Source organism: Candoia aspera, chromosome 2 (genome assembly GCF_035149785.1).
Source record: "Candoia aspera isolate rCanAsp1 chromosome 2, rCanAsp1.hap2, whole genome shotgun sequence".
NCBI lineage: Eukaryota > Metazoa > Chordata > Lepidosauria > Squamata > Boidae > Candoia > Candoia aspera.
In genome coordinates this window covers 194,659,883-194,685,847 of record NC_086154.1, presented here as the reverse complement: position 1 = coordinate 194,685,847, position 25,965 = coordinate 194,659,883, and the positions used below count along the sequence as shown (strand labels likewise).

The 25,965-nt window shown below is 37.5% G+C and overlaps 1 protein-coding gene across 2 annotated transcripts in view; it reads left to right on the top strand.

Annotated features, from left to right (window-relative positions):
• KANK1 (KN motif and ankyrin repeat domains 1) overlaps positions 1-25,965 on the top strand; it is a 128,017-nt gene that overhangs the window by 65,315 nt on the left and 36,737 nt on the right. The window contains exons 1-2 of one of the 2 annotated variants that reach the window (XM_063295103.1): positions 3,288-3,487; positions 3,646-3,757. In XM_063295103.1, coding sequence (XP_063151173.1) covers positions 3,721-3,757 — 37 coding nt within the window. In that variant the 5' untranslated portion in view covers positions 3,288-3,487; positions 3,646-3,720. Of the gene's footprint in view, positions 1-3,287; positions 3,488-3,645; positions 3,758-25,965 lie in introns of those variants that run through there. The other variant, XM_063295102.1, reaches the window with a different exon arrangement.

Sequence of the window (25,965 nt, the reverse complement as noted above, 5' to 3'; positions counted from 1 at the left end):
AGACCATGAGATTTGACTTAGAGGTTCAGCCATTTGTTGTGTAGATAATACTTCTATATTATAATTTATAATATAAAATATATAATTATATAATATATAATATATAATAATATATGTGTATACTTATAATTAAGCTGAAATCATCCTGGTATAAAGGCAACTTCTGACATGTAGTATCCTATTTTGGTATAGGCCATTTCATTCATACCATAAGAGAACATCTCATCCCCGTTACATCAACCCATCCCACCCGCTCATGCAGAGAAGGCATGCTGCGGACCCCATCTGCAAGAGAATTCCATCTGGCGGGGTCCAGGAGGCGGGCCTTCTCTGCAGCAGCTCCCACCCTTTGGAACACCCTTTCCCCCAGAAGTGAGGCTAGCCTCCTCTCTTGGACTTCAGGAAACGATTGAAGACCTGGTTTTGTCACCATGCTTGGAGTGGGGAGAAGAAGAGCCACTCTTGGGGTTGGTTGGTTCCCTAGTCCTGCCGAGGCTGGTCTTGTCCCCCTTTGGGTGGAATTAGATCTGCCATTACTTGGATCTCATTACATTTTATATTTATTTATTGATATTGCTATATATTGATGAATGATATTATTTATGATTTTATTGAATTTTAAACTATTTTATTGTGAACCGCCCAGAGTCCCCTATATAGGGGAGATGGGCGGTGATAAAAATATGATTGATAAATAACATGAGCTAACAGTCTCCCAACCCAAGTCTTTATTGATTATATAGCACGTACATACGTACCAATATGAAATGTGCTATATAATCAATAAAGACTTGGGTTGGGGGACTGTTTAGTTTAAACAACTCTCCTTGTCTTTAGGAAAGCCTTAAGACCTGGCTTTTCCCCCAGGCATTAGGGGTCCATTGAGTCCCCCCTGTGGTTGTTTTGCTGTGTGCTTGATAGTCATTTTACATTTTATCTTTTGTATTCATATATTGTCTGTTTATTGTAGATGAGTTTCTTTTTTCTTTCTTTCTGATTTATTGTGCGTTTGTGGCACAATATTTGAAGGCTTGTGCAGCCTTATAAATCTTGAAATAAATAAACATAAATAAATTGCATTTTGTCAGGTTGTCAGTGAAAATTTCCAGAAAAATTCCAAGTTCCCTCCCATGATTGAAGACAGTGTACTTAACCAATCTTAAATTTAAATGGGACTATTTTAATATTTTAGATTTTAAAATGTTATGTTCTTCTCTTGATGTTGAATGTGTCTTTATTCATAAAGGATTATACCTTGCAGTTCTTATGTCTCTTTTAGGAATAGCATACTTAATACAATAATAACATTTTAAATGCATTTTCACCTTATGACTACAGTAGTTTGCCCAGACCCACAGTTAAGTGGCGAGTGTTTGTTAACCTTCCATAATTAAGAGCAACGAATGAGCAGTCTGTGATTCATTTAGCTCATTTTGGCATGTTGTGTGAATGCAGGGTTTTTGTCCCTCTGGAAGAAAACAAAAAATAAAACCTTCATTTGTCTTGCTTTTACTTTGCTTAAGGGTATGGAGATATATAGATACGCCCACACACACAAATATAGATAGTGTATACCCAGAGACACACCCTAAAGCGTGCAAGATGGATGGCTTTTTTTAAAAAACGCTGTCTGTCTGTATTTATTTAATTATTTTTTATCCCGCCTTTATTATTTTTAAAAATAACTCAAGGCGGTGAACATACCTAGTACTCCTTCCTCCTCCTATTTCCCCCACAACAACAACAACCCTGTGAGGTGAGTTGGGCTGAGAGAGTGACTGGCCCAAGGTCACCCAGCCGGTTTTTATGCCTAAGGCGGGACTAGAACTCTCAGTCTCCTAGTTTCTAGCCCAGTGCTGCCATTCATGTATTTATTCTTGGAATTCAGAAAATGTATTATTGCTCACTTCATTGGATTAAATTCAGGTAAGCATTTTATCCACTAAATTTGATATAGAGAGAGCCCAGTCATTGGCAGCTTTTTATTTGATGACCTCTCCCACAAGTTTAAATGACATTTGCTGAATGAAAAACAGAGTCAACCCCCTCCCTTCCTTTTTCTTTTTCTTTTCATTTTTTTTTATCTTGGAAGATTTTCATCAACTTTTTGGGTTGGAGAATAAATCCTCAGCTGTATGTGGAAAAAGACTTTGTTCTAGGTAGTGACATTTCATGTGCTGCCTGAAGAGGTAAATGCCAGAACTTTGGGCGCTAGTATTCTGCAGAGTGCAGAGATCTGAATCCTGAATTAAGAATGCTTTCCCCATTTCAACAGCAGCTTATATTAAGAAATTATTACACTTTTAGCCAGTCCTAACTTGTTCTTACATTTGCCTAGAAGTCTTCCAGAACCCTGTAATCTCAAGAAGGTGTGACTCAATTAGAACACAGGACTGATAAGGATACAAAGCCTAAAGGATTGTCCTAAGAAATAGTCCATTTTCTAGTGTATCTGGTTTCTGACAGTTTTTAAGCTCCAGCATGCATGTATTTATGCATATATTTATGGATAGCCCTGTGTAGAACACTAGACTGAACATTGCTTCAAATAACATGGGTTGTATTTCTGGCAGATTTAATAATCTTACCAACATTCAGTTTCACCTATTTTCTGCTAGACTCCGTGTTGTCGCAAGCCCCAAAGTGTGGTAGTAACCAATAAAAGAAAGATACCGTATCATTTTAGTATAATAATATTCCAGAAACTGGAATAATAATAATATTACTGGAAGAATAAGATGGTGACTTTTGTAAGTTTAATTTTAGTTCTTTCATTTTTCTGTGCTATATATTTGTTTTATTGCTTTCATTCTTTTAACTGACAATCCATTAAAAGAACTCTCATTATTGAACAGATTAAAAGTTTAAGAACTAAAGGAAGAATTTGTGGACTTGAGGATTTCCTCCATTACACTCAGTGGCTTGTTGACTTTCCATCCAGTGAAAACCATAGACTGGATTCACACATAACAGTTAACACTAAAATTGTTGAATGATGAATGAGCTCTGTTACTGTCCTACACGTCTGTTACTCCTTATGCAAGTAACTGGAAATGTTCTTGCCTTGGCAACCAAATATAGGACACATGTTGCTTCAAATTGCTGGAAACCAGTGACTATAGTTTGCAGTAGGTTACTTTTAACCGACTATTATAGAAGTAACAGCCTCATGAGTTCACTTAACATACTTAAGCATTGTATGTTTGGAAACCAAGCCTCTGCAACCATTTGTGGGAAGACTCAGTGGCTAGTAGTGTGATCTGTGTGTGTAACTTAATAAGGTCATTTAATATAGGTAAGCATAATACGTAACTAAGCACAGTATATGACTAGACTCATAGCATATCTGGTGCAGATTTGCTCCTGTTCACTAAAAGACGCATGGGATGTGTATTGATGTAGGCATTGTTTACGCAGACGGTGTTAACTTTTGTATGTGATGGTCCAGCTCATGGTTCATTGTAAGAAGAATATGTTAACTCCCAAGGTGGCAAGATGTTCCTTAAAATAAAGGAACTCCTACTGTTCTTTCTACTTCATGGCCTTTCAAGTTTGAATATAGAATGGCAGTCTGTATTTTGGGGGCTTTTATTAAGAAACATTTTTTAATGCAATGTTATAATTACTTCTCTTTCTTTATTTCAGGTTGCATGCCTTGGACTTGATGCTTGATTTGCATGACTCCTAGCAATCAGGTGCTGGATTTGCCAGTGAGCAAACATGGCCCACCCAGTGAATATTAATGGCAGTTTTACAGGTAATGTTTTCATAAGCAATTTTAGTCACAAGCAATCCTTCTTTTAGAAGAAAAAGTGAGCTTAATATTTTCTAAACACATGGATTTATCTGGGCCTGTGTGTGCACCCTTCAGTTCTGAAGATGTTAATATGAAATCTCCACCCTGCGATTCCCACTTTAATAATGTCTATGCTTGGGTGGCCCTTGCATGATAGCTGCTTCATATTAACCCAGGGTACAAATTGCATACTTGATGACTGCAGTTTTCTGTTTTACAAAAAAAAAGGGGGGGATTTCAGTCCTTAGAGATATGAAACTTCTATTTTCATTATGTGATCTTTTATAGCTAGAATGGGTAGGTACAGTGCATTATACATGGCACCAGTGCATTATATCCACTAAATTTGATGTAGAGAGAGCCCAGTCATTGGCAGCTTTTTATTTGATGACCTCTCCCACAGGTTTAAATGACATCTGCTGAATGAAAAACAGAGTCAACCCCCTCCCTTCCTTTTTCTTTTCATTTTTTTTTTATCTTGGAGGATTTTCATCAACTTCATCAAGGTCGGAGGAGGCTGCCCTAATAGAAAACTATTTGTATATATGTAAAACAGAATGCCTTATATTCTTCCATGTTCTACTCATCCTATAATTGAAAGAATTAAAGGGATTAGCTTTGTTCACCTAAACTGAAGAGTAATAGACAAGTTAATTAATTAATTAATTTTATTTATTAATTAAATTTATCCCCGCCCATCTCCTCCCATCGGAGGACTATAATCATAGTCAAACTAAGGATTGTGCCTTTAGAATGTTCCTTAAGTTGCAAAGATGCCCTCACTAATGTTCATCAGTATGAGTAGATCTTGCAGTAAGACCATTTGTATTGGCTGCTGCCAGAACCATTTCAACTTGATTTCATTCTACCTGTCCATTATAATCCTTGTGTCATTTTTTGAATTAACAGCTAAACTTACTTGTCGTCTCTTTTCTCTATTCCTTTTTATGTTTATGTAGTTTTCCTTAGATCAGAGGACTGCTGGCAGGCCCAGCAGTATGTGTTTTTCCCTAAAACCTTTAATCTCTTTTTATACGTAACAATTACATTGGTTATGTGCGGCCAGTGAATCCTAATGGTGGCTACCATTGGGTATCAAGCTGATGTTTAATTATGGCTATGCAAATCTTGAGGAAGCAGAACAAGAAAATTTGTGGTTTAAGCGAAGATGAGGAAATAATTGATGAGGAACAGTGTTTTTAAAACTTGGCAACTTTAAGATGTGCGGACTTCAACTCCCAGAATTCCCCAGATAGCTTGTCCTTCATTTAAAGAGAACTGGTCATTCTCTATAGAAAACCAGAAAGTCTAAAAACACCATTGGTCCAAATGGCTGGTCTCACATGTTCCTTATAATAGTGAGATAATCAGCTGTTGGGATAGTGTATACCTGTTTACATTCATTTTATGCATGCTGTTGTGTAGAATGTTACACTAAAATGAGCTGTTGCCTTACTCAGCCAGCACTTGTGCCTATGCAGTTACCTCTGCGTAATAGTGGAAGACATTAAGGATGAAGCATTTTGACTATATTCTCTCTTTGCCCAAAGGATAACGTTTCTACCAGCCCTATACAATTCTGGATTGCTAGAAACTCTTTTGTTACTATCTTCTTCTTTTCACTGGTGACATCATTCTTTTACAGAGGCTACAATTCTCTTGCATGTTTTTTAGAAGACCAGGAAGCACAGTCTATGTCTGCCTTCCCCAACGCAGTATCTTCCTGATCTACTGGGAATTCCATATTCAACTTTCATCATACTTGATCAGAAATCCTTCTAGTAGTTAATGATAGGAGTTGCAATCCTGATGTACATGATATTAAGTTGAGGAATGGTAGTCTCAGTAATCAGTGTTCATTTGCAGACTATTATTTCACTCTTTGAGAATTACTGTGTGGTTTTAAGCCTGTTTTAAGCCTCCAGTCTTACTTCATAGGACGGCCATCTGGACAGAGTCTTCCCCTGGTAAGTTAATTAAGGGGAGGAAACTTCCTCAGGTAACATGGACTCAGATTATTTGAAAATTTTAGAAAGCAGGCCTTGAAATACATGTGTCTCATAACCCAGAAATGGACTTAACAGTTTCTGGTGCGATGTTATTGTTATTGTTATTTGTCCAGTGGTTAAGGTGCTGGGCTAGAAACCAGGAGACTGAGTTCTAGTCCCTCCTTAGGCCTGAAAGCTGGCTGGGTGACCTTGGGCCAGTCACTCTCTCTCAGCCCAACTCACCTCACAGGGTGGTTGTTGTGGGGAAAATAGGAGGAGGAAGAAGTATTAGGTATGTTCGCCACCTTGAGTTATTTATAAAAATAATAAAGGCCGGATAATAAATAAATAAATAATTTAATTTTTTTTAATCCCGCCTTTATTATTTTTATAAATAACTCAAGGCGGTGAACATACCTCATACTCCTTCCTCCTCCTCTTTTCCCTACAACAACAACCCTTGAGGTGAGTTGGGCTGAGAGAGTGTGACTGGCCCAAGGTCATCCAGCTGTCTTTCATGCCTAAGGCAGGACTGGAACTCACAGACTCCTGGTTTCTAGCCCAGAACCTTAACCACTAGACCAAACTGGCTCTAATTCGAATTCTGATTCTAATTCTAAGGACTCTGCCATCTGGGTGGAAAGACAAGGTATAAATCAAATGAATTATAAGCTAAGTAAATAATCTGCTTTAGGACTTCAGTATAAGGTACTGGAATAATTTGAAAGATCGTAAGAATCAAATTTTGTTTAAAAAAAAAGACAACTTTTGAATTTTATAACTATAGAATTTGTTTTAAGTTTTGGCATGCTGTTCAGAAGGATGAGAATCTTATGGAAGTAGTCTTTCTGTTGGGGGCAAAATTATTATGGATGGACTTTATGGATATAAATTTATAGTGTAAAAATGTGTTTCTTTATTGTCCAGTGATAGAAGGTGTGTCAACTTCTCTTGAAATAGTTCACCCTGTAGTAAGCAAAGGGAAATTCCACTGTTTTAAGGGGTAAATGTGATCCAACATATGCATCAATTTTGCACTGGTATTTTGCATGGTAATCATTTTTTTTTTGCAGTCAGAGGCTTTTTAAAATGTTGGTATACTGTAGACACTCTGTTATAACTGCTAATATAAATATTACTTTACAGTAGTGCATGCATAGCCTATCATGATTTAAGGTTTCATCTAGCATTTCAACCAGACTTAGCTTGTCTAGATCTGATTGGCTTTTGTGTAAAACCTAGGCAGGATATTTTAGGTCTGTTACAGTTAGCTTCTCTCTCTCTCTCTCTCTCCCTCCCCCCCCCTCTCTCTTTCTTCCTTTCTTTCTTTCTTTCTTTCTTTCTTTCTTTCTTTCTTTCTTTCTTTCTTTCTTTCTTTCTTCTGTGAAACTCTGCTTTGCTGTAGACAAGTATATTATAACTCAGGAATAAGTGTTGTGTCCAGGTTTCTAGGCCTGTGTGTTATTCAGATTGGCCCATTACTCACTGGGAGTGACTTAAAGTTCCTAAATGAAAAGTTTCGCAGCATGCTTTTGCTTAGAGACTGTTGGGACTTGTTTTATTCTGTACACCCTTAAGTCCTTAGTTCTGACGTGTTGAGCTTAGTTTTCATATGCCTGTTTGTCTAAATCTTGAGCGTTTCATAAGAGCATTGGATTCCCTGCCATGTCTAGTAGTATTACATCTCTCTGCCTTGTAAAGGAGTCTGATCTTGTAATAATAATTGGGCGTTGAGAGCATCAAAACAGGTTTCTTAATTGCTTTGTGATCAAGGAGTGGAAAGTCAAGCTGAAGAGGTGAAGGCTTCCCCTCAGAATCCATCAAGGAGTAGAAAATGACCAGAATGTTTGCCTATTGATTTCATTGCTGGAATGTGTGCTGATTTTAGAATTGGTAGACTTCAAATACACATCTAGATATAAGTTATTTGAAGGAACATTCCAATATTGTACTGCTAATGGTGAGTGCATAATCTTTAATTACATGAAGGTGAATTTCTTTGTTCTTTTTGTGTATTTTTGTAAGGAATACTGATTGGAATCTGTGGCTTAACAGTTCTGTATGATTTTTCTTGTCTGTGAAAGCCCTGTAGAAATATAAAATACTTTTCATGTGTCTGTTGAACACTATAAGGTAGCATGTAGCTATGAGATAGTAAACATCAAAAGCTTAATTGGTGTGTGTGTGTGTGTATGCATGCTGTTTATATATCAGTTTTATGAGATCTACAGTGATTTCATATATGTTTTTTGAATATACTTGAAATAGGCCCGGTGCTTTTTCAGCTTTGCTGTTAAGCTGTAAATATTTTTTTTTTTGTATTCTGTAAAGCTCTTGATAATAAACTGTATAAAAATGATTAATCACTCTGTCTTAAATAACATTAAAGAATGTTTGTCCATTTTACATATGAGGTCATTAACACAATGAGCCACCTATTCAGAAGATCAGCTGAAACTTGCTAATAGGGGGGAGGGGCAGGTTCCTTCTCTCCAGAGAAATGAGAACTTCTATTGTCTGAGTATTTATTTTATTATTTATTTATTTATTATTCAAACTTGGTTACCGCCCATCTCCTGCAAAAGAGGGACTCTGTATTTTTGTAAGGAATACTGATTGGAATCTGTGGCTTAACAGTTCTGTATGATTTTTCTTGTCTGTGAAAGCCCTGTAGAAATATAAAATATTTTTCATGTGTCTGTTGAACACTATAAGGTAGCATGTATTTAAATTCTGCATGGATATACAATCTAATTCTAGTTGGATTTTTGAATTTTAAAAAAATAAATTGAGGTATATTTCAGTCATCTCAATATTATGGGCAATTTAGTTCTATTTAGGGTTCCTTCTTTTTCAGTTTGCTATTCTCAACACAAACACATATAAAAGAATTGCTCATCACTCTTGTCCCGTGTCTGTCTTGCATCAAGGGGAGAGAGTGGAGTATGCAGAAAAATGTTCAAAGTAGATTTACCTGAAGTGGTACAGATCAGAATTTCATAACTTCTTTCATGGAGGTGTTTGTGATTCTAAAAGTCATCAATACATCCTGAAAGAGACATAATAGGAGGAAGGAGTGTTAGATATGTTCGCTGCCTTAAGTTATTTATAAAAATAATAAAGGTGGGATAGATCATAAAATAAAATAAATAATTGATCCAGTGGTATCAGACAACTTTTGCTGTGTCTCGGGTTTCCCTTTTTAGGAAATACTGTTGAGGTCATGGTAGGAAGGCAATTTCAGGGCATCTTAGAGGAAGCAGATTATTGGGACCATTTTCAAGAGGAATTCAGGCATGGGCAAGATCTAGGTGGAGGAGAGCACCCCTTCTGCTCCTGTTAAAGCTCTCAGCTGCCTTTGATTTGATTGACCATGGCATCCTTCTGAACCATCTTTGGGAATTAAGGGTTGGTGGCCCTGGGCTCCAGTGGTTCCATTCCTTCCTAGTGGGTGATTTTAGTCAGTGCTTGTAGGTGAAGAGAGACCAGCCCAGGAGCCTTTTACAGGTTAAGCATAGCAGGGCTTGATTCCCTTACTACTTTTAAAATTTACCTGAAGCCAGTAGGGAAAGGTCATCTGTTAATTTGGGGCGACCCTACTCTATATTACTATCCTGGGCTGGTCCAGTGATATGGTCAAAATTTTGTCCTAGGTGCTGGAATCCATTGGGATCTGAGTGGGAAGAAACAGGCTGTAGTTGAAACCAAACAAGTCAAAGTTGTTGCTCATTTGGCAAGGCTCTGTATTGCACTTCGTTGAAAATAGAGAGAAGTGAAGTGATAATTTATGGATTTGATTATTGAAAAAGGACTAAACAAGGGGCTGAAGGGATTTTTGTAATATTAAGGAGGGAGATTGGGTAATGTTTGTTAATTTCTGTTGCAAAAAAGGTCAGAAGTCACTTATTTTTCTGACTTTTGTTCTTAGTCATTTTTGCTCTCTTTCCTTTTTTTTTTTTTTTTGCTCTTCTCTTTTTATTTCTTATTCTTCTATTTTTTTTCTTTTAGATTTGTCTTTTATTGCTTGAAAAAATCTATAATAAAAATTATTTTTTTTTAAAAAAGCAGTGTTCTGTGTTGCTGAGGTGTTATCTCCCAAGGACATGGCACTGTCCCTGAGGGAACAAGCCCAAGATTTGGGAGACTTTCTGGACTATTGCTAGTTGGGCAGGCAGATGCAATGGCCAGGAGAACTTTTGTGTAGCTTCAGCTGGTGCACCAGTTGCAGCCTTACCTGCAGTGGGAGGACCTTGGGACAGTAACATAGGCTCTCATCACCACCCTGAATGTGCTTTATGTGGGACTGCCTTTCAAAACCATTTGGGACTGCCTTTGGATCAAAATTCAGTGCCCTGAATGCTAACTTGAACTAGATGCCACAAACACATTACACCTGTACTGCAAGCACTGCATTGGCTGCCAGTAGGTTTCCAGTGCTGGTTTTAACCTGTAAAGCTTTATATGCCTTTGCACAAGTGCCCCTTTCAGCTAGAACTGACCAAGCAGATAACATTTCAGGGAAAATCCTCATAGTTCCCCATTACTTTGAATCAATGGGGGGCTGAGATCAAGAAGAGTTGCTTCTCTCTGTGGCCCCCCTATTATGGAACAGCCTTTCCCTGGAAGTGAGATTAGATAATTGTCTATTTAGACCATTGTTTCCTTACCTGCTATCTCTGAATGTGTTGGACTGTAACTCTTGTAATTTCTAGGTAGCATGACTAGATAGTCACAGATGATGGACTTAATGGCTCATCACATCTAGAGATAAAGAGTGCGTATTTCATGATGGAAGTAAAGAAGCTTATGGTAGGAGTGCTTTTCTCCCTTTTTCTTCCTGGTAGCAGGAATACTGTGCTACCTGTTCCAAAATGAGATGTTGCTGTTTGAGAGTCCCTTTTGGTGGTATGGAGAGAGAATGGGGGTATAAGAGAAATTGTACGTGCTTGGTTCGGTCATGCTGGCAGAGAGTGAATTAGGAGTTGTGCTTTTAAGCTGCCTAGCTGCTCTATTTGGCTTGCAAAAATTATAATGGTTTCTTCTTTATGGTATACAGGATAGTCAAAAAGCTTCAGGTGATAAGTACATAGATATTACCTGTAATGTTTGGCTTGCCTGTGGCTATTTGTTTGCATCTCCTGCTAGCCAAACCAGGTCAGTTTGCTCATTGCTTAAAAGCATATTGGTGCTGTATGAAAGAGGAGAACCTGTGCCCAGCATCTGGAAATGGACAAGACTGGACAAGATGTTAGCACCAGAGGAGGACAGAATAGGCATTGAATTGAAAACATCATGCCATCAACCTGTGCCTTTGCCTGAAATCACAGTTTTTATACACTCCTCTCTGGGTTACCTCTCCCAAAGGAAGCAAATAGGTATACTGTGGAGTGTTTGAAATATTTGGAATTCTGAGCCTTTTCATATCCCATGAATTACTCAACAATTATTGATTCAGCTATCTAGTTGTCTTTCATCTTAACCCCTTTATAGTTATGAAAACAGGTTATATTTCAATTTTATATAGTCAGATGTTTTCAAGTTCTTTATAACAAATTTCCCTTTTCCCTGCTTTTTTATTATCCTCATGATTATTAATTTTGAAATTATATATTGTTAATACTGTTGTGTGTGTGTTCAGTCATTAAGTCGTGTCCAACTCTTCGTGACCCCATGGACCATGGCACACCAGGCCTTCCTGTCTTCCACCATCTCCTGGAGTTTTCTCAAATTCATGTTCATTGCATCGGTGATGCTATCTAACCATCTCATCCTCTGCCGTCCACTTCTCCTTTTGCCTTCAGTCTTTCCCAGCATCAGGGTCTTTTCCAGTGAGTCCTCTCTTCGCATTAGGTGGCCAAAGTATTTGAGCTTCAGCTTCAAGTATCTGTCCTTCCAATGAACAGTCAGGGTTGATTTCCTTTAGGATTGACTGATTTGACCTCCTTGCAGTCCAAGGGACTCTCAAGAGTCTTCTCCAGCACCACAGTTCGAAAGCATCAATTTGGCGCTCAGCCTTCCTTATGGTCCAACTCTCACAGCCATACATCACTACTGGGAAAACCATAGCTTTGATTATATGGACCTTTGTCAGCAAGGTGATGTCTCTGCTTTTTAATATGCTGTCTAGGTTTTCCATAGCTTTCCTCCCAAGGAGCAGGCGCCTTTTAATTCCATGGCTGCAGTCACCGTCTGCAGTGATCTTGGAGCCCAAGAAAATAAAATCTGTCACTGCTTACATTTCTTCCCCTTCTATTTGCCAGGAAATGATGGGGCCAGATGCCATGATCTTAGTTTTTTTAATGTTGAGTTTTGAGCCAGCTTTTGTACTCTCCTCTTTCACCCTCATCAAGATGCTCTTTAGTTCCTCTTCACTTTCTGCCATTAGGGTGGTATTGTCTGCATATCTGAAGTTGTTGATAATTCTCCCGGCAATCTTAATTCCAGCTTGTGATTCATCCATTTCTCATGATGTACTCTGCATATAAGTTAAATAAGCAGGGTGACAATATACAGCCTTGTCATACTCCTTTCCCAATTTTGAACCAATTGTTAGTTCCAACCCACATACAGGTTTCTCAGGAGACAGGTAAGGTGGTCCGGAACTCCCATCTCTTTAAGAATTTGCCACAGTTTGTTGTGATCCACACAATCAAAGGCTTTAGTGTAGTCAATGAAGCAGAAGCAGATGTTTTTCTGGAACTTTCTTGCTTTCTCCATGATCCAGCAAATGTTGGCAATTTGATCTCTAGTTCCTCTACCTCTTCGAAACCTAGCTTGTACTTCTGGTAGTTCTTGGTTCACATACTGCTGAAGCCTAGCTTGGAGGATTTTGAGCATAATCTTGCTAGCATGTGAAATGAGTGCAATTGTATGGTAGTTTGAACATTCTTTGGCATTGCCCTTCTTTGAAATTGGGACATAAACTGACCTTTTCCAATCCTGTGGCCACTGTTGAGTTTTCCAAATTGGTTGGCATATTGAGTACAGCGCTTTAACAGCGTCACATTTTAGCATTTTAAATAGCTCAGCTGGAATACTGTCATCTCCACTAGCTTTGTTGTTAGTAATGGTTCCTAAGGCCAACTTGACTTCACTGTCTAGGATGTCCAGCTCAAGGTCAGTGACCACAGCACCGTGGTTATTAGGGACATTAAGATCTTTCTTGTATAGTTCTTCTGTGTATTCTTGCCACCTCTGCTTGATCTCTTCTGCTTCTGTTAGGTCCCTGCCTTTTTTGTCCTTTATCATGCCCATCTTTGCACAAAATGCTCCCTTGATATCTCCAATTTTCTTGAAGAAATCTCTAGTCTTCCCCATTCTATTGTTTTCCTCAATTTCTTTGCTTTGTTCATTTAAGAAGGCTTTCTTATCTCTCGCTGCTGTTCTCTGAAAATCTGCATTCAGTTGGTTATATCTTTCCCTCTCTCCCTTGCTTTTCACTTTCCTTCTTTTCTCAGCTATTTGTAAAGCCTCATCAGACAGCCACTTTGCTTTCTTGAATTTCTTTTTCTTTGGGATGGTTTTAGTTGCTGCCTCCTGTACAATGTTACAAACCTCCGTCCATAGTTCTTCAGGCACTCCGTATACCAGATCTAATCCCTTAAATCTATGCATCACCTCCACTGTATATTCATAAGGGATATGATTTAGGACATACCTGAATGGTCTAGTGGTTTTCCCTACATTCTTCAATTTAAGCCTAAATTTTGCAATAAGAAGCTCATGATCTGAGCCACAGTCAGGTCCAGGTCTTGTTTTTACTCACTTTATAGAGCTTCTCCATCTTTGGCTGCGAAGTACATAATCAGTCTGATTTCGGTATTGACCATCTGATGATGTCAATACCGTTGTTGGAAAGGAGTGTTTGTTATGACCAGCATGTTCTCTTGACAAAACTCTATTAGCCTTTGCCCTGCTTCATTTTGTACTCCAAGGCCAAACTTGCCTGTTATTCTGGTTATTTCTTGCCTTCCTACTTAAGCATTCCAATCCCCTGTGATGAAAAGGACATCTTTTTTTGGTGTTAGTTCTAGAAGGTATTGTAGGTCTTCAGTAGAACTGGTCAACTTCAGCTTCTTCAGCATCAGTGGCTGGGGCATAGACTTGGATTACTGTGATGTTGAATGGTTTGCCTTGGATTCGAACTGAGATCATTCTGCATTTTTGAGGTTGTACCCCAGTACTGCTCTTCCCACTCTTTTATTGACTATGAGGGCTACTCCATTTCTTCTAAGGGATTCTTGCCCGCAGTAGTAGTTATAATGGTCACCTGAATTAAATTCGCCCATACCTGTCCATTGTAGTTCACTGATTCCCAAGATGTTGATGTTCAATCTTGCCATCTCATGTTTGACCACATCCAGCTTACCTTGATTCATAGATCTTACATTCCAAGTTCCTATGCAATATTGTTCTTTACAGCACCAGACTTTTCTTTCACTTCTAGACACATCCACAACTGAGCGCCCCTTCGGCTTTGACCCAGCCACTTCACTCTTTCTGGAGCTACTTGTAATTGCCCTCCGCTCTTTCCCAGTAGCATATCGGGCACCTTCCGACCTGAGGGGCTCATCTTCCGGCGTCAAATCTTTTAGCCTTTTGATACTGTCCATGGGGTTTTCTTGGCAAGGATACTGGAGTGGGTTGCCATTTCCTTCTCCAGTGGATGTTTAGTCAGAACTTTCCGCCATGACCTGTCCATCTTGAGTGGCCCTGCATGGCATAGCTCATGGCTTCATTGAGTTATGCAAGCCCCTTCACCATGACAAGGGAGTGATCCATGTAGGGGTCAATACTGTTAGATGTAGCTATACTTTTCTTTTGTTAATTAATTGAAATAGTTTTGCATAATAACATTTAAAAAGTTTTTTTCCTGTATAATTTTGAAAAGAGGATTCTTATTAACACTTTAAACTGAGAAACATCTTAGATGGGCAGAATCTGGTTGGAAAAAGCAGTCCTGCAAATACCTATATGCCAAAGCCATTAACATTAGATACTGTCAACATAAACTTGATTCTTTGAACCACCGCTGTAATTCCAATAATGTTTTCAGAATTTCTAATCACACAGCAGAAAGTTCTAAAGTCAGTTTTTTAAAAGAGGGAGAAAAGGCACATCAGTATTTACAGACTTAATAAATCATTATTTACAGGTTTAATAAATCATGTCAAAACAAAATATAAGACTTTGAGGACAGCCAAAATAAATTAAAACTTCCCTCTGAAGCATCCAAGAAATCACATCACAGGCTATCTTAGCATTTAAAGAAATTATAATAAGTTGAATCTTGTTGAATCAATTACAGACACTAGCTTAGAAATTTATCTGTATCATATAAACAAACAAACAAACAAGCCACCTGAAGAGAAATGATATAAATTTGTTATTGTTTTTCTAAAATGATGATAATAGTAGAGGAGTGCAGTAAAGGTGCTTCAGATCTGGCATGTGGGAGTTAGTTCTCACACTGTGAGAAACATTGTAATAGCAAATATGACAGTTACAGAAACAAACAACAGATGGAGGTGGGTCAGAAGTGGGGCCCAAGAAGTCTCTTGTATTGGGTGTGTTGGATATAAAAATAATGAAAACCCGGAGCAGAGATCTCTGCAAAGGAACTTACTTTATTTGAAGCAGTTTGCAAAGCGCGGTGGGCACCTCGACCAGGCTACGCAGAGTCCGATCGAAAGGAAAGATGCCACACCCAAAATTACAAATACACACTTTCTTATACCTTTCCCTGTCCAGCCTCCCCCCTCTCTTTCTGGCCTGTTTACCCATTGGCTGGGCACTCAGACGCACAATCTTCCGACCTCCTCATTCCCTGGACCCCTCTATCTTATTTTGCTTATGCTTGTAAAAGCCTATTTTGAAACATTTGAAACATTCCAAGGTTTTCACACATTGAAATCCTCATAGGACAATATCTCATATGGTTACACTTACTCTATCTCCTTGCTTAGCACATCCTGGAGGAGCCTTTGTTTGAAGTTGTTCTTATCACACATCTGGCATATGTCTCCTCTGTTGGTCAGTGTTAGGCTAATTAGTTAGAGACCAATTGCTTCCCTTTGTTTCTTTTGAAAGTGTTCTAAGTTGTTACCTTATTTGTAAGCCTGCCAGTTTTCACCTCATTATCCCAAGGCTTTTACACATTTAAATCTTTACCTGTGTTAACTGTCTCTTTCTGTCTCCGTGTTAGTTTAATTATTTAACATTGTGTTACTCACTAGCTTGAACTTATATACACATATTGCTTCTTTGCTATTAGCTAATATTAGTATTTACACCTTAAAATCTTCCCCAACCAAGATCTATATGATATTGCCTTATATGGCTATATATATATGTATAGATCTTCCTTATTTACAAATTGTATTTTTCTATAACTTACAATTGGGAAAGAAAACAAAATGTAAGAGGCTTTGAGCTTTGTTCTAGAATCATGGCAGTTGCTGAAATGAACTGTCAGACTTCATCTCTTAGGCAAAAAGGGACCATTCGAGCAAGCTCAGAAAAATCCAGGAACTTCAGAATACTAATATTTATTGAAGAAAGAAGGAAGTAGAATCAAAGAACTGTCATTTCCTACATAATGCCTGTTTAACTCAAACATGTGTTTTACTGAGCTACACTGACTCCTTTATGGAGCTGCTGCTAAGTGCAATGCTGTTCAAAGCCCTGCAGAGATCTGTTGAACCTCCAGAGGGAGATTTTTCCCTTCAAGGATAATTTTTCTTCAGTTAGAATTGATTTTACCTAAGAATTCACATTCTTAATTTGTAAATTTGCAATACCGTAATCGTTCTTTGAAGGAAGGTTATCCTTTTTAGGCTGTTGGCACACACTGACCAATTATTTATCTTATGTCTTATGCTTGTTAAATTTCCTTGTTTGTTCTCTTATATTTTCTTTCACTGTTCCAGGATTTCCTGAACCAATAACACTTTCTTCTCCTTACAATCCATAGTATTGTTATTCTGTTACATTTTCACTTGATGCAAAATGTGCTTGTTTCAGACTTACGCTTATCTGCCTGCCAGCTGTAACATGCTCAGCACCTGGTCACTGGAATTCTTGACTGTAAATGCCAGATTGAGGGGCCGTTTGCCATAACCACTGTTCTCCCTTCCCCTCTGTTCTTCCAAATCCATGGGATCAAATAACATGCTCTTGTAGCTGCAACTATCCCAGTCAACATGATCTCATTTACTCACTCAACTGTTGATTCAACACAGAGTCAGTTGCAAATGCCCACAAGAGTTCCATTGTGTCAGTTAATTCAGTTTATGTGAAGTCTTTGATTGGCCTTGTATGTTAGAAGTTACATGTTGTTAGTAGGACCCTTAATGTTATTCTGGCTCAAGGTGTACTTTTCCCCAGACCCTTCTCCAAAAAATTCCTGTTTATCAGCACATTTCCCCAAGGAAGACTCAGGGACTGCTCTACCCCTATCAGATGGATTTCATCCAGGGCTACTCAAATAATTACTTGTGTTGACTAGTTACCTCTCTTTTTAGCTTGTTTGGCTGTTTTAACTTTCAGCAACCACACACTGGCATATAACATCCTGTCTTCCTCCCAATCGCTGTGATGTTGGACAGGAATCAGGATTACTTGCAGTACCCTATCAGTGTCCTTTATAGCTTCCATTTTGTTCTGATCCTCTGGATGCTGAGGATGGTATTATAAAAGTCTGGTAATGATACAGAGTACTTGTGCTAGCTGGAAGAGATTGCGGGGAACCCGAGTAAATTTCTCTGCTGTGTTATTCTGTAGGTCTGTAGCAATACTAGGTAGCTGAAGTTCTTGAAGTTCATCAGGGGATTTGAAGATAATTATCTCTATTCAGTAACAGACGTATGAGGTAGCATTTGCTCAGTTGCCCACATGATCATTTTAAGGGTAATAGGTAAATGGGGATGATGATGATGATGATATTTTATCCCACCCATAAGCAAATTGTACATCCTGAGTAATAAACATTCCTGTTGTATTGTTGCCCTCCAGTAGGGCAGTGGTAGAAGCTCTTTCTAGTGTTGCTTGCCCAGCTGATGTTACAGTGGCTACTTGTGTTTCGGTCCACTTTGGAATTTCAAATTCTGCTTCTGATTTCAGTTTTTTAAATTGCTTCTGTTAAATGTACATTATAGTAGGATCATACATTCAGGAGAATGTTCATTTGGAGCAGTGTGGGTTGGGGTTGGGGCACATCATATTTTGCTTGGCTACAGTTTGTGTCTCATGTATTCCCATTGCTATTGGTGAGGGTTGATGGAAGTTGTTCAACAACATCTGGAGGGTTATATATTTCCCACCCCTTATTTTAGAAGATACTTAGTTTTTCCCCACGTTATTCTTGGCTCCTTACAGGTTGATCTGGTTATATGGGTCTCGGGGCAATTTTAGCAATGATGATGATGCTGATAACTGACATTTTGCTTCGCAATACGTCAGTTTCCCTTTATCTTTTTGTTTTTTTTTCCCAAATCAAAAGTATCTCAGGACAGAGAGAGAAAAACTGGTGGGCATCAAAGGAGATATATGCAAACTGTTCTTCATGAGCACTTTATTGGAGAAATCTGTCTCTGTTTAGGATTGTGAAGGCCAGATATTTATGTATTAATACTGCCACTCAGCATTTAGACAATTTACTGCCCCAAGTGTTTGGCTCATTCAATTTTGCTTTATTCTGTGTACTATTACAAATAGCTAGAATGTTGCAAGAATGCAACAACTGACACACCAAAGAGCCCCCGGTTTTAGTTACTTCACTGTTTTTTTCAAGCTGGTTTAGATAAGGATATACAGTATATGTGTAAAAGCACATTTTCTCTCATGTAATAACACAAGAGGAATTTTTATTTATTTATTTATTATTTTAATTTATATTAAATTAAATATATACCGCCCATCTCCCCCCAGTGGGAGGACATTATGTATTTATTACTTTATGGATGACTTTCTAGCTAATGTTCCCTCAAAGGCAACCCCCTCCCTCCATAGCAATAAAATAAATTGTTTTAAATATCTCTAAAGTAGAATTTGAACTTTTCCAGAAACTAGGTTTTGAAAACCCTGAAAATCACAGAAAATAACTGCTGCCCTGGAACTCTTGTCTCCTGCAATCTGAATTCCTACTGTAGTTTAAAGAGGCAAACAAAGCAAAATATTAAATTTAAAAGGCTATTCAGTAATAACATCTCTGAAATTAATTATGTGGCATTTAATTACTAACAGAAACCAAAGCACTGATGGAAGTAAATTCTTTTCTAACTATAAAATTCATTGAAGAGATCTAGAGAAGAGCTTTCTCAGATGACCACCTTCTTCCATGGGATGGCTATATGAATATTGGCAAAATTGCTTTCTAAGACATTCTGAATCTAGGTCAAGAGAAGGCAGATTATGAACATGTAAAGAAGCATCTAGAAGAATGCTGTTAACATTCCTAAATGTGCACCTAAGTTATACTTGCAAATTGGATGGTGGTGGTGGTGATATAATGTTATTCCTAGCATTAAAATACAAAAGCACAGATATAAGATACATGTAGTAAAACCTGGGACACGTTTTATATGTTAAGTCCATTCACTATCCTCTGGTGCATTTATATGTCAGGCTGACAAATGTGCCATAATGGATATAGAAGTTACTTCATAAATCCCCTTAGAGGTGTCTCATGTAGTGAAAAGCTGCACTGACATTGCTGACATCATTTCAAACAGAAATAATTATATGCAGTATTTTCTTTTAACCAAACTATGTTTTGCCAATCACTAAAGAAACTGTCCCAATTTACTTTAAGAGATTATGCTTGCATGAAATAAAAAAATCCAACATTTTCTTAAGGGAATCAGGTTCAAATATTGATAAACTGAATGGTTTCAAAATATTTCTTGGAATTTCATGTTCCTGGGTGTGAAATGAATTATTCTCTGTTCCCCTTTTTTTGGGAGGAGAGAGTCTCCTCATTGCCATTTGTACTTTCTTGCTGCTTTTTGCAAGTATAACTTAGGTGCACATTTAGGAATGTGCTTATATTGTAACCCTGGGAATAAGCGCTGAATTGCAAATATGCAGTACACACCCTTTGGTTTGTAAGGATTCCAAAAGTATGTAGGTGTATTAATTAACTTAATAGTGTCATTTTACAAATCAAGGTTGGGTAGACATCTTTTGATATTTTACGTTTGGATCTCTTTCTACAGGGAATAAAGAGACTATGTATGCAGCTTGTTTGAGAGATTATCCATAGTGACTGTCACAATCAGACACAAAGGAAATTTAAAAACAAAGTCAGATTTTCTTGATTTAAACCAGATTTTTTTAAAAATCAGATTTTTTTTTAAGCCTAAGCTTCCAAATTTAATAGTTTTCAGCTTTTCTGTTTGTAGGCTATTTAGTTAAAAAATTCGATTGTATATTACATGAATATTCTTAGCATGAAATGAGGGTTGGAAATTTTTCAGAAAGCCTATGTTTTTGTATCCATTAGTTGTGAGTGTTTAAACATCTAATTGTTCATTCCTTCTTTAGTATTTTATGGTCATTTGGTAAAGAATACAGAAGTTAAGCTACTACAACTTTGAATTATCCCCTATTCAGTAGTCCAAGATCCATTCATGTATGAATGCTCAGATATAACTGGTTTGTGTTCCATTTCTTTTACTAGCTTATTACAGGCCTGTGTGTAGTCCGAAAACTGTGTCTGTGATTGTCCATAACGTGATGCCTCCAGTTGTAGTGAGTTATAGATCTACCACATTTGCTGGTACTGGCTTGAAAAGGCTTAACTTACACATTCAGAAAGATTGTATAATGATACAAACAAAGAATGTCTGTTTCTTTAAATGATGCTGAGCTACTACTCTGAGTAAGCTCAGTCAGTGATAAGAGAAGATAAAAATTATAGTTAGGAATACCTGAAGGACTTTTGATTTTTACCTATAACATAAAGTTTAATGGCATAAACTGGCATTGGTGGTCCCAGTAGTTATTGGCACACTAGTGCCATACTAAAAAGCCTTGGACAGCACTTAGAAAATCTGTGCATAGACAAAATTTCTGTCAATTAGAAAAGGCTACACTGCTTGGATCTGCACATATACTATGCCGATACATTATGACATCCTAGGTTCTCAGAAGAACTCAATGCGAATGAAGGCCAACATTAGCCAGAGAACTGGCAGCTGTGATTTCTTGTTGTTGTGTATAATAATAATAATTCATGATACTTAATATCAAAATGAGACAGACAGTAAATGTGGGAGCCTATTTTAAAATGATGCACACTTTAATCCTGCAGAGTTTGGCATGTGTGCATGATGCATGAGAAAAAAAGACGTTTGTTTGCACTTATTTTGTGCAGTTAAAATAATGTTTGGCTCATTTCCCATCCACCCTTTGTTGTTGTCTTGGTGGATATTAGTATTTCTCAAGAGATGCTAAGAACAGTTTTTGATCTTAACACTCTAGATTTCTGAATAAGACTTTTCACAATTCATTGTACATTCTAATAACAGGGAATTGTGTTTTGAAAAAATGAAGAAATTGAAGTGGTAGCCTCTGTCTTACATCGCTGCTGCTATCATTTTCAAGAACGTTCTCCTTTTCTTTTATTGTAGGAAGCTGCAAAACCTGTGCTAGTGGCCTTTTAAAATTTGTAGCACATTTATTTTGCTTCCAGATGTGAGAATGCATTTTAGTATTGCATATGAACAAAGACAGAAAAATGAGAACAGCTAGTGCAAATAACTTGGACGGGCACCTATAGACTGACAACAAGATAGTCATTTTAAGCAGGTCAGAAGACTAAGAGTACTCCTTGTTCCTCATCTGTCACTGAATAATTCTCCAGGAACACCTGAGACATGGAACATGTTTGCACAATTTATGGTTAGTGTAGCAACTGTAACTCTTCTTGAGCCAGCGGGATTTGATTAAAGTTACCCATGTTTTGGTTCCATCCTGTTTTGCCTGCTGCACTTGAAAAGTGTACAAAAGTTGCAGTTGGGGCAAAATACAACAACTAAGCCACTAAATCTTGTAGATAACAGGGAATCATGTAATGTCTGTATTGAGAGATTTGTGCTGGTTGCCAGGCACAATTTAAAATGTTGACATGGCACCATTTAACCAACATTGGCTTATCTCAAAAAGCTAAGCAGAGTTGGACCTAGTTATGCCTCAGATGGAAAGCTATAGATTGGGAATTTAAAGAAGAAAATCATGGAATGGTCTTTAAAAGTATAAATGCTTAGAGGCTAAATAACTTGATGGACCTTTCCTATGCTGGGCCTGTTTGGGTGTTAAAATCTTCAGAGGAAGATTATGCTGTCACAGAGTCATATAACTGGCATGCAGAAGAGGGTTTTTGGTGTGGTTTCCTAGCTATGGAATGCACTCTCTTAAGAATTGCAAATTATAAGGATGTACTTCCTTTTCTTCCTTTTAATTGTTAATGGGTTTTAGTATTAATTTTAGACTTCTCACTTCTTGTATCTTGTTTTTTAATTCTGTAAACCACCCTGAGTACTCAATCTTTGTGGACAGGCATGGTATTACTAGAAATACTGTAGTGGATCCTGCACTGAACAGAAGGTTGGATTAGATGACATTTGTGGCTCCTTCCAACTCTGTGACTATGATTCTTTGATTCTATGCAATAAATAACACTTGAGGAAATTAAATACCCTTATATATTGTTCTGGAATTAAGTCTTCATTTTAAAAAGTTACTTTAATTTTTAAGGTGCTGCAACTTGTTTCAAGGGTCTGGCAGACACTTGAGGGAGCTGATAATTCTACATTAAGTCCATAGGAAGCAAGCAATAGTACTGTGATTACAGAAACAATCTAAATTTAGATAATATGCTGTTATTTTATTTTCTTCTTTTTGCCTCTTGATTTTTTTTCTACTCTAATTTGATGTAAATGATAGATTGGTTTTCTTTCCAAAAGTAAAATAACCTACAGTGCTCCAAAGTAACTTTGGACGCAGTAGGAACTGTGTTTAGTTGTACAGTAGGAGCTTATTATGTAACAAAGCAGAAAGATCCTAGCTAAGCTAATGTTTATTCTTGCTATATGATGTTCTTAGGTATCTAGAGTATATAAATCACATCCCTCTCATCAGCAAACTATTCTTGACTTTCACAGCAGCTTTAGGAATGAAAATTGTACTGATGTTTCTTAAAGGGTTCCTTGAAATACAGTAGCATGGCATTAAACTTTCAAATGTAATTTTACAAATAAATTATCAGTTTACTGAATCTGTGTGCATGGACTGAAAATTAGTAACCTAAATGGCAAAGAAAGGAAGCTTTCCTCCCATGTCAACTATCTGGACTTACTGAAAAATACTGAGAGACGATTTCCAAAAGTTCTTTAAAATGATTTTCTCTTCTACCTTCAGAGCCTCGACTAATACTTTGCTTCTGCAATTTCTTTTAATTAAAATTATTATTTTTAAAATAAATGTATTATAATTTATAATTGCCTTGTTAATGCCTCAAATTGCTACTTGTGATATTGTCAGGCAGCAGTGGCTTCAGTCAGAATACATGCCCTTAATGATAACAGGCAAATGTTTCTCTCTCATGTGCAGGTACCTTCTCCTATGACCTTTTTTCTTTCCTTTACAGATGGAACTTGGTAAATATTTTATCACATCTAATTGATTAAAACCTAGGAAGACAACCCTACCTGGCTTGGGTTAGCTTGCTTAATATACATACCTAGCTTGCAAGTCATGTTCGCTTTCTGCTCCGATCTGCCTTCTTTAACTGCTAGAATGATAGGCCCTTGCTATCAGCTGGATTTACAGGATCTTCCACTTTTGCTCAATCCATTACACCCTCTCTCTGGCATTCTGCCCTTTTGCTAGTTCTCTTCATATTGCTTCTCCAAGGTGGCACCAGTATCTTCAATGTCCTGTGCTTTCTATCTTCTGTTTCCATGTTGGAATGATGGAAATGTGAGAAACTGCTTGCCCCCATTCATCCATCCAGGTTTGCTTCAACTGATTTCATTTTTTGCAGAGCACATCTGCCCTTTTTGTGTTCACAGTAGACAGCTCCTTGTGCTAACTCAAAGCAAAGGCTTGTATTATCAGGAATAATTAAATTATTTGGTTTAAATAATTTAATATTTGTTTAATATTACTCTTGAATCAGGTTAATTATAGATCCAAAGATGGTCTTGCTTTATCAGCAAAAGGCCAGGTTGTGACAAAGCCGTCTTATGGAAAATATTTATGTTCTTTCTTGTCCCTTCTAACCTGTGACATGACATTTCTTGCAAAAGGTATTGCACCATCTGCTGTTACTCATTGGAAAAGCAGAAAGCAGAACAAAATCTGGTCTCTGCACCTTGGAGTAAAATAAACACAAACATTCCCCATGTCACATTGTTTTCTAGTGACTCATTTTCTTCTACTTTATGACCTCAATTCTGCTTGCTCTGTTATATTCAGAGAAAACTTCTCCTGCATTGCGCCCTGATGGTTGCCTGAATTTCCACTGTACAAAAGGACTTATTTTCCCTTAGAAATTTTCTCTAGCTCCCTGTCTTGTTTCTCTTCTTCCTCCAATTTTTTGCAAAGTCAAGAGTGACAAGAATTCTTTACAAGGATGCAGTAGAACAGAAGAAGACTGAATGTGGGAATCAGTGCCCATTTAATAAATCTGGTTTGAATCTGCATGTTAAGTGGATTTACTTACTGGTAACCGTTCTTGCCAGGTAATGAATTCAGGATTAACTTGCTATCATTTCTTGAAATGTGCAGTTTTCATATGAGATCTTGAGTGTGCCATTTGTGAACTGTTCAGTTGGCTCGTTCTAGAATCTTTTTCCTTGTTCTTATATTTGCTCTGAACTACTGGCCTCTGCTATTCTTGTGTTAATATTTACCTTGATTGTTGCAGTTGGGAATTGTTAGATGGAAATGTGTTAGCTTCTTAACAGCAGTTGAATGAGAGAGGGGGAGGAAAGTCCAATGAATTATAACAACTAGACAAAGACTGGAACGGCCCAGTTCAAATCCCCACTCATTGACCAGGAATACCATCCCCTAATGAACCACTCACTAACCATGTTTTTTCTGCCTAATCGATTCCATAAGGTGTTTATAAAAATTGAAGCTAAAAGGCATGTATGTTGCTGTTAGCTCTGTAAAGGAAGGACTAGACAAAATGAAGTTAATAAACAAATACAACTGTAACCACTGTCTGTAAACCTCGTAGACTATTACCCACTGACTCAGATGCTTACACTCTTTCTGCTTTTTGGGAAGGCAGATCTTCCAGAAGTAGAGAGAGCTACTCTTTGTGAAAAATAACTGAAGGTTGCTGCACTCAAAGGTTTTGAATATGTCAGCAAGAAGCAAGATGATTGAACGGATTTTCTTGAGAGAAAAGAAACTTTTCCAAGAACATTCTCAATGTGAATAATTTCAAAAGCGAATTCCAGAAATATGTTGCCTAGACTTTATGGGATTGGCAGAAATATATTTTAACTGCTGCATGCCTTCTGCTTTAGAAAACCAGTATAAACTTTTTCTAGAATAATAGAGCTGGACATGGCTTTTTGGGCCACTGAATCCACCCCTATTCAGTGCAAGAATCCCTACTGAAACTTTCCCCATAGATGGCTGTCTAGCCTTTGCTTGAACACCTACAGGAAAAACAAGGCCTTGACCTCTCTGTTCCACTGTTGAACAGCTCTTACAGTTAGGAAGATTCTTTTCTAATATAGAATCAGAATCTCTTTTTATAACTTAAAGCATATTCTGCTTCTTGAGCTCTGGAACAATAGACAATAGTTCTTGACATTCCTGTCACATCCTCAGTATTTAAAGAGTGCTATCATATTCACCCTTGGTTATATTTTCATATAGCTAAATATTTTGAGTCATTGCAATATGAGATGGGCAGTGAAGAAGTATGATAAATAAATAAATATACCCAACTCCTTCAGTCTTTATAGGATTTAGTTGCCTGATCTTTCTGGTTGCCCTTCTCTAAGCCTGCTCCAGTGTTCCTGGACAAAATTCTTGTGCTATCACCACAGAATGAAATGAAACTGTTGTTTCCTGTGATTTGGAAGCTATACCTCTAAAATTTATTTGCCTTTTTTGCAGCCGTATCACACCACCGATCCATATTCAATGTCTTATCAA